This window comes from Aegilops tauschii, chromosome 7 (genome assembly GCF_002575655.3).
Source record: "Aegilops tauschii subsp. strangulata cultivar AL8/78 chromosome 7, Aet v6.0, whole genome shotgun sequence".
Taxonomy (NCBI): Eukaryota; Viridiplantae; Streptophyta; class Magnoliopsida; order Poales; family Poaceae; genus Aegilops; species Aegilops tauschii.
This window is the reverse complement of record NC_053041.3, coordinates 611,635,070-611,644,658: the sequence shown is the minus strand read 5'-3', so window position 1 is coordinate 611,644,658 and position 9,589 is coordinate 611,635,070. Positions and strand designations below refer to the sequence as shown.

The following is a 9,589-nucleotide window of genomic DNA, read 5'->3' as shown; positions in this document are numbered from 1 at the left end:
ACGATGGGGGGCTCATGGCCTTTGGGTGCAACCGTCTGGAGATGGTTTCACAGGCGTTATTCAACCGGTTTGGATGGCATGTCACTAATAGATTATGTGGTTAAGTCATGTAATCTTTCGTTTGTACCCACTATTTGTGGTGTTTTCTTTTTCTTTTTGCCGTTTTAGTTGATACTATGTACGTTTTAGACCTATTTATTTCCTTTTAATAAAAATGGTTGTGTGCATCATGATGATGCAGAGGCCGGGGTCTTTCCCCTTTTCGAAAAAAAACATAGGGTAGTAAATAATGTGATGCATGAGTGCCAATTCGTATCCAAGTCCTTTTCAAAGAAAGTGGGTAAAATTATTCTATAGATGATCAAAGTGGTAAAACCAACCAAGATAGGTGTAGCCAAGTCTTGTGGTGACAAGTGTTACTTTGGGGCCGGTCCTAGAGAGAAAATTACTGGATGTCTTAGTGTAACAGCATAGGTCACACATATTTTCCATCATGTTACCCGTTGTACCAAATATGAAAATTACCACGCTGAACTAGAGTAAGCCCCTGGATACTTGCAAGTTGTAACGTACATCTAGTAGTATGTATAGTATTGTATAGTATGTTGTTCTGAAACTACCTAGTGAGACGAGCATGCACACGTGTGGTGCGTGCGATTGCTATTCATTCGCCTAGAGAATTGGTTCCATTCGGCATTGTTCGTGTGAGCTTGTACATTTTGTTTTCTTTTCATTAAAATACCATTTGTTGTGGAAAGAGGAGAATGCGTAGAATATCATATCGTGTTGCGTGAGTGCCGATTCTGATTAAAACTTTATGTAACCAAAGTAGGTCACTTTTTGTTTGACAAGATCAAAAGTGGGTAATGAATTGTGACTTGGGGGAGCACGGCGTTTCTTATGATTGGATTTAAGTGGACTCATCCACATGAAGCAATATCTTGTTGACATGTGTCATGAACTCATGATGAAATCCAATCATTATGCGGATATGCAGTATGTGCCTCGTCATACTCCTTTTACAAAGTTCATGCGTGCCGTGGACTATGAGATGCAACATATGATATATACTTCCTCCGTCGTATAATAATACAGCATAATATGCTACACCTACGAAGATTATACAAACGTGATCTCACTGAATTTTTTGCTATAAAAAGGAACCAAAACTCTCTCACACAATTACGTGGGAATATCATCAAACACGCATGCATGGTCAAGCTCTTTGGGGGAGAAGCTCCCCAAATACGAGCGAGCGCTCATCCGATATTCCAGCGACGACGACAGCAACGGGTTCGAATACCGACGAGAGGGAAAAATAGGGTGTCGCTTCTCGGTACGTACGTGTCCGGTTGAGTAAACACGAAGACTGAAGAAAGCTAGTGGTAGGCAGGATAGGACTGGAAAAGCGGAAAGGCATATTCAACCTGCCGGCTGCCGCTCGTGTTTTCTTGCAAGCATCAGCATCAGTGCATCACCGTGCGTGCACGATGCTTTCCGTGGCCATCGTCAGGTCGATGACGTGCGCAGTGCGTGGTGCCCGGCCCCGCTCGCTCCATGATTTCAACTTCTTCAGTGGCACTGTCCCACTTGCTCTAGCACGATGCTTCGCCGGCGACCGAAGAGCACGACTCGGACAGTGTCCGCGAGCGCATCCATTTAAAGCTCCTGCGTCATCCGGTGCAAGTGCAACAGCCACCAGATAGCCAGCTAAGGGGACAGCCAAAACCTTTGTAAAGCCAAGGGAGCGGAACCATGCCGGTCACGCAAGCGCCGGGGCGGAGCACGGGGCCAGTGAGCGTGGCGCGGCGCGAGCTGAGCAGCCACGCGTGGTCGCTGTCGTCGCCCGCCAGCCCGCAGCCGCGCTACGGGAGCATCGTCACCGTGCTGAGCATCGACGGCGGCGGCGTCCGGGGGATCATCCCCGGCACCATCCTCGCTTTCCTCGAAGAAAAGCTCCAGGTGACTAGCTAATTAAGTTTTCCATGTAATTTAGGCAACATATCCTGCTTGCACTTGCACTTGCACGCATGCCTCCATCGGTACAAATCGGCAATGAATCGTTCGTGGTGCGTAGGAGCTTGATGGGCCGGACGTGAGGATCGCGGATTACTTCGACGTGGTAGCCGGGACGAGCACTGGAGGCCTGGTGGCCGCCATGCTCACCGCGCCCAACGCCGAGGGCCGCCCGCTCTTCGCCGCCAAGGACGTCAACAAGTTTTACCTCGAGCACTGCCCGAATATCTTCCCTGCCGTCTGGTGAGGATTACATAGCACATGACTCACAGTCTCGCACATCATTTATGTTTTTGAAAGACGGAAACGTCCTCAGCCTCTGCATCGAGTGAGCAGCGTACGCTCAACGAAAGTAATCATGAGCTACGTATGTAAAATCTTTTGAGCAGCAAAGGACCTCTGGGCTGGCTCAAGAGCATGATGGGGCCCAAGTACAGCGGCCACCACCTGCACAAGGTCGTGAAGGAGCTGCTCGGAGACACGCGCGTCAATGAGACGCTCAAGAACATCGTCATCCCCACTTTTGACATCAAGCTCCTCCAGCCTACCATCTTCTCAACCTACGACGTACGTACGTAGAAGAACACAAACAGATCCACGTGCATCTATGCAAGTGGGCATGTCATCCGCTTGTTTCGCTTGTCATTATTTTTCGATAAAAGTTTTAACAACACTCTTTTTTTTGGACGGAGGGAGTAGTATATATGATTGTAGTCAAGCTATGCAGTGACGGGAGGTTTATCCTTCTTTCAAAAGCAAAGCTTAATAACATACATGATACAAAATCTTTACAGGCCATGAGGGATGTCTCCAAGAATGCTCTTCTGTCGGATGTCTGCATTAGCACGTCGGCCGCGCCGACCTACCTCCCCGGCCACCATTTCGAGAGCAAGGACAAAGACGGCAAGACCCGGGCTTTCAACCTGATCGACGGAGGCGTCGTCGCTAACAATCCGGTAACTCATGCTAACACACTAACACGACAAGCAAGCTTGATGGGAGCTTGCTAACATCCTCACTAACTTACATGGAGGTGCATGCGCAGACGTTGTTGGCGATGACCCACGTTAGCAAGCAGATCCTGATGGGAAACCAGGACTTCTTGCCCATCAAGCATGCGGGTTACGGCAAGTTCATGATCCTTTCATTGGGCACAGGCACCGCCAAGATCGAAGAGAAGTTTGATGCGGCTGAGTGCGGCAAGTGGGGCCTTCTCGGGTGGCTCTACAAGAGGGGTGCCACGCCGATCATTGATAGCTTCAGCGAAGCTAGTACCGACCTCGTCGACATTCAAGCATCCGTGCTCTTTCAGGTCCTGGGCTGCAACAAGAGCTATCTCCGGATCCAACACGACGAGCTCACTGGTGAAATGGCCTCCGTCGACGTGTCCACATCAAAGAACCTCAACGGGCTCATTAGTGTCGGCAAAGCATTGCTGAAGAGACAGGTGTGCAAAGTGAACGTCGAGACAGGCAAGAACGAGCCCGATCTAGAGAGGGGCACGAACGAGCAGGAACTGGCCCGTTTCGCCCGCATGCTGTCGGAAGAGCGCAAAGCTCGGAAGGAGGCCTACAAACTTGTGTAGTCTGAATATTTACCCCTGTTTGTATTTGATGATGTATGCATGTTGGATATTTATGTGGCTTTCGACATTCTTCATATGGTTATTGTCTAATGTGAAATTATTCATAATATTAATGTATGTAATGAGGAATTTTCCATATTATTAACTTGAGGAAAAGGAAACAAGATTTTACTCAGGAAGAAATAGTCATGGTGCCAATGTGGTTGTGCTAGAATAGAATAGAGAATAAAGGGATGTCCGCTCTACTGTAATTTTGTACTACCTCCGTTTCTACGTGACAGCGCGCAAAGTAGTCAGTACCCTCAGTAGGGTGCCGTACATGGTCGGAAGTACTAGAACGGATCCCGCACGCACAATATACCCAGCTTTGGGCCTCCGGTGAGGAGTAATACCCTACATCCTGCGCGTTGTTCCTATTCATGGTGGGTATATCTCGTGTGAGAGATTACAATGGGGAGCATGAAGATGCTACCGGGAGTTTATTCTATGGGAGTAGATGGGGATGAGAGCCCGTTAGCCTCGTCTTATATACACGATGGGGGGTAGAGTTTTACAAAGAGATAGATTCAATCTAAGGTCGCCGCCAGGATGACTTGGGGGGCCAAGGTAGTCTCACGGATGTATGTCTATTCTTTGGGTCTCCCTCTTATGTTGGCTACTTGGTAGGCCTCATGCCACCCCCCCCCCCCCCCCAATATGGGCCTTTTGTCGGGCTCCCTTGAGAGAAGCCACCCCCGTGCATGGCACCGCCCGTAGCCCCCGAGCATGTCTAGACTTTGAGTTTCTTCGATTTTCGAGAACCCGGATGGGCTCCTAATTTGGGACCGGTTGAATCGGCACTAATTAGGGATTTGAGGGTTTTCACACACATGGGGTAGGAATTTTGAGGGTTTGAGTCTAGACGGTAAATCTCTATTTCAAGCTTGTAGTCGTCCACCTCGAGGGGAAATGTAGAGCGGCCAGGCTGAGAAACCCTCGCTACCATCTCCAATGCCTGGTGCTCCTACTCATCGTTGGAGTCATCCAGAACGACCTTGATCATACGTGTAGTGGTGTTTTGATTGGAGCACTAGTTCATATGTGTATGTTCAATGTAGATTGACAAGCTCGTCATGGGAGGCAGCGACAAGGCTGGCAAGGAGTTCGTCGTTGATGGAATGGGCATGGAGTTCACCTATGAGGGGAAGGGCAAGGAGGTCGACTATGATGGGAAGGGCAAAGGGACCGCCTTGGGCAAGAAGAAGCAACCTGATAGTGTACATCGGTAGCCCCCCTCCCAACGAGAGGGTTAAGAAGTATGTCCATTACCAGGAGAGTGCCGGCGCAATGTGTCGGCGTCAAAACCGGCGGATCTCGGGTAGGGGGTCCCGAACTGTGCGTCTAAGGTCGATGGTAGCAGGAGACGGAGGACAGAATGTTTACCCAGGTTCGGGCCCTCTCTATGGAGGTACTACCCTACTTCCTGCTTGATTGATCTTGATGAATATGAGTATTACAAGAGTTGATCTACCACGAGATCGTAATGGCTAAAACCCTAGAAGTCTAGCCTGTATGACTATGATTCTATATCTATCTTCTACGGACTAAGCCCTCCGGTTTATATAGACACCGGAGGGGACTAGGGTTACACAAAGTCGGTTACAGAGAAAGGAATCTTCATATTTGGTCGCCAAGCTTGCCTTCCATGCCAAGGAGAGTCCCATCCGGACACGGAAGAGAGTCTTCGGTCTTCGTATCTTCACGGCCCATCAGTCCGGCCCATGCATAACAGGTCGGACGCCCGAGGACCCCTTAGTCCAGGACTCCCTCAGTAGCCCCCGAACCAGGCTTCAATGACGAGGTGTCCGGCGTGCAGATTGTCTTCGGCATTGCAAGGCAGGTTCTTCCTTCGATGATTTCAAAGTGATGTATTCGGCCTTCCATTTAATGTCGTACCACTCGGCTTCTGTGCATTAATAATTTCAGCTTCCACGTGTCGAGCGAATGCGAGAGGTCAGGGTGTTTTTACACATAACACCCCTGCCATTCAAGGAGGAATGTCTATTTAAAGGGATTGGATCTCGGATCCATTCAACAACACGCGGAAAAATCCTCAGAACTTGCTAGGAAAAGGCCACTTCCACATGGCTAGTGCCCCCAGCTCTTCCTCCCGTCCCAGCATCCCAGAAAAAGGCGATTGGGAGAAATGCTCCGTATCCCACGATCAGCTAGTGAAGCTGCAAACACAGGGATTTCTTCCCCCCACGGATCTGGTCCCTGTTCGAGCAGGGTTGACCTCCTTCAATGGCGAGGTCCAGGCGGAGAATTCCCCCAATCCATCTGGGGGAACGAGTGTGCTTCTTCCCTTATTTGCTAAGAGGCGTCGGATTTCCGATTCATCCATTCCTCCGAGGGCTTCTGGAGTACTACGGCCTCCAACTACACAACTTCACTCCCGCCTCCATTCTGCACATCGCGGGTTATGTTGCTCTTTGCGAGATGTTCCTGGGTTGTGAGGCCCATTTTGAATTGTGGAGAAAGATATTCTGTCTCGTTCCGCTCAACCACGAGGGATCAATATTTGAAGTGGGCCGAGCCGAAATATGGCGCATCGCCGGGACCGGATACCTGTCCGGCACACCGAAGAAGGCATCCGAAGAGTGGCCTTCCGAATGGTTCTATATTGAGGACGTCGCACTTCCAGACCCAGTTCGGAGGGGTCTTCCCGAGTTAACAAATGTTCCTTTGAAGAAACGCCACAGCTGGCGCCCTCGGAGCCTCGAGGAGGAAGATAGTGCGGAAGTTCGCCAACTCGTGAGCAAGATAAGGACGCTCGCTCAGTCCGGATTATCAATAGTCGAGGTAATGGCGACTTCCATAATACGGGGGGTTCAGCCACTCCGGATACCCCCGCCGCTTTGGCCAAAATTTTGGCCGAACTGTTCAAAGGGGAGGAAGAGGAATTTCTTCGTATCAAGCGCACAGATGGATTTTCCATGTACAGTCCTCCTAGCTTGGTAAGTCCCAACTTCTCTGCTCTACTCATTCCACCCCTTGAGCTACTTTCAATGAATATTAATCCATCAATTTATAACAGCACTAGCGGAAGATCTCTGAAGGGCTTCACAGCCCCGCCCCAGAGCTAGAGGGCCACAATCGGGACCTTGACCCCGGATTCGAAGAGGATCCAGATATATTCATGGTGCTCGAGGGCGGGGTGTTTTACCAGGTGAGCTATGACAGTACGAAAGTGGCCATCACCACCGCTTACCCCGGCCTTCTCCCTACTTCACACGTAAGTAATCAGGAGACATCTCCTTCGAAGGAGTTCTCTCGTTCTGCCTCACCCACCGCACTGTCTCGTGCTCAAAAGGGGTGGCGCTCGACGCGCCATCCTACCCAAGAGGCAACTCCAAAGAGAGCGGCCCCTACACTGGGCAAGCCTTCGAAGAGGAAGGCTAACGAAGACGCTGCCGAGCCTTCATCGAAGAGGTATTGATTTGTGAATATGCCCCTTGGCAGTCACATCCAACTGTGACATTATCCGCTGTGTTTTATCAGGAAAAGCGTTCGCCGGACTATGTCCGGGGATCCAGCCGGCCGCGCCTCCACGAGTCAGGTTCCCAACCTTGCTTTAAAGGCAAGGGCTGATACGGGGGTGACACCGGATTATCCTTCGGCAGAGGAGTCGGATGATGTAGCCGTCACAAACTCGGAAGTGGAGAGCGCCATGAATCATCGGCGCCGGAGAGCCGTTCTACGCGACCCCGACTTTACGAACGAGGCATTCAATGCCTTCAGCTCGGCTGATGCGTATATTCAGGCTGCTCGAGACGGACTTGCCAGAGCCACCGACCAACATTTAAAAGATATGCGGGTAAATTTATTTTGTACAAAACTGATAATCATATACCAGTAGCCCCCGAGACTTGAAGCAGTTGATAGAACTGATTTAAGGATCATTGTATAACCAGGCGCTTACGGAGAAGAATAGCATGTTGTCTCAGTAACTAGAAAAGTGTCGGACCCAGCTAACTGCTGCTACCGCCGAACTGGAGGAATCCAAGAAGGCGTCACGTGGTAATATTCCCCTCCATCAAGAAAACATAATTATATACTGGCAATGCTAAAAATGTTGCTCATCTTATGGCAGGATCATCAGATCAACTGAAGGAGCAACTAAAAGCCGCCCAAGCGGAAGGACAAGAAGCCAAAAGGCTGCTGGCCGCGGGGCGAACGTGTGCTGACACGAGTCAGAGCTGAGAAGAACAAGCTGCAGGATGCCCACACCCAGCTGGGCGAAGAACTGAAAGATGTACGGGCCCAGCTGGCTGATTCCGTAAAGGAAAATAAGAGGCTACGCGGTGGCATATTTGGTATGTGGTCACATTTAACTCCATGTAGTTCGGAGATTAAAGGGACTGACAGATCTATATCTGTAGGTATGCTGACCGGCCGTCCCGAAGAGGAAATGTCCGGAGTCTCGGGCGATCTGGTGCAAGAGCTGCCGCAAATGCACGAGCAAGCTCGGCAGGCGATGCGAAGTGTTGTCAAGGCCTTGTGGCCATCTGCCTTCCCTCCAGGAAGGATGGAGGAGCTTATAGAGCTATTCAAGGGAGCGCGGCGGCGCTTCCGATTATGGAAGATATCGGCCTGCCGGGAGGTTGCGCGAGAAGCCTCGGCCATGGTAAAAACATGGTATACCAAGCTTGATCCAAATCATATGGCCCGGTAGGACCTCTAGGGTCAGATGGGAAAGAAATTCCCGTGAATTTGGTATATGACCAAGTAGAAGTAGCCGCCAGATATTCCCAACATGATTGTAAGTTAGACAACTTGTTAGACGGTATAGAGGAGGAAATTTATGAGTCCAAGTGACTATGTACTTTCCTTGACTTATTTGTCCCTAGCCGGACTATAAAACGATTGTCAGGGCAGACCTTTTTGCTTTGACCTCTGGACCCGAAGGTGCAGAGTGTTTCCGAATACCTGGGCGGCAAAATATACTGGGGTATGTGTGGAAACCAGGCGTAGGGGTCATAGTTGCTTTAACAGACAATTTGTATCCGGCTAGCTATGTTATATTACATTGTGATTGTAAGAAACATCTTCCAGAGAGAATAGTTCCGTTAAGGGTTCCTTTCCCTGGGTATACATGCGTTAATGTGCACGTCCGAACTGTGATTGAAAAAACCGTAGTATATTCAACATCTGGGGGTTCATATTTTAGTGACTGTAATAACATCTTTAGTTTGCCGACCGAATATTACCTTAAGAACGCTAGCTTTCGGCTTCACCCAGTCTGAGGTACACATCCGGATGACCCGACAGTAACAATCGCAGAGGTGCTCCCTTTATGCCCTAGCCGAACTAACGGGAACGTAGGGCATAAGCACAGGAGCCAGGCAACCCAGCTTGGCCAAAACTTAAGTCATATTGATACATATAATGGCGAAGAAAAGGTACATATGGGGAAAACGCGCATATGTGATGAGCTTGACGCTCGAAAAATAACAATAATAAGCTTCTGTCAAGGAAGCCCCCAGGTATAATTGACTCTTGGTATATCACAAGCGCACAGTTTAGCCACACGAAAAGCTTTAAGGCTAAGAAAGCAAAAAGCAAAAAGAGAGGCAAAAGTAATGGAAATAATAGGGAGAAGGAGACGAACAAAGAGTCCGGTGCTAGGCATAGAATCTTCGGAGTCGTCGCGCTCCTCCTCCAGGGCATCTAAGTTGTCCTGCCGATCAAGCTCGGCCCCTCTCTCTTCGTACATGCGCACTCGAGGTGAGTCATGAATAATGTCGCAGGGTAACACAGCCTCTGCGCCGTACACCATGAAGAAGGGTGTATATCCGGTAGTGCGATTGGGCATGGTCCACAGCCCCCAGAGTACGGAGTCGAGCTCCTCAACCCAGTGCTTGTCTGATTCTTTCAAAGACCGCACCAGTCTAGGTTTGATGCCGCTCATAATGAGACCGTTGGCTCGTTCGACTTGACCGTTTGTTT

The 9,589-nt window shown here is 49.7% G+C and overlaps 1 protein-coding gene across 1 annotated transcript; it reads left to right on the top strand.

Moving 5' to 3' along the window:
- Window positions 1–1,501: 1,501 nt before the first annotated feature.
- On the top strand, window positions 1,502–3,674 carry LOC109747871 (patatin-like protein 2). The gene is made up of 5 exons (XM_020306914.4): window positions 1,502–1,962; window positions 2,078–2,259; window positions 2,406–2,583; window positions 2,811–2,972; window positions 3,062–3,674. Exons 1-5 carry the CDS (start codon window positions 1,756–1,758, stop codon window positions 3,599–3,601), a joined length of 1,269 nt encoding a protein of 422 aa, XP_020162503.1. The 5' UTR covers window positions 1,502–1,755; the 3' UTR covers window positions 3,602–3,674.
- The last annotated feature ends 5,915 nt before the right edge of the window (window positions 3,675–9,589 follow it).

Bases quoted from the DNA above. Each gene is read 5' to 3' on its own strand.
- LOC109747871 (XM_020306914.4), top strand. From the start codon at position 1,756: ATGCCGGTCACGCAAGCGCCGGGGCGGAGCACGGGGCCAGTGAGCGTG. The intron at 2,584-2,810 runs GTACGTACGTAG...AAATCTTTACAG, and splicing joins CCATCTTCTCAACCTACGAC to GCCATGAGGGATGTCTCCAA. The intron at 2,973-3,061 runs GTAACTCATGCT...GTGCATGCGCAG, and splicing joins GCGTCGTCGCTAACAATCCG to ACGTTGTTGGCGATGACCCA.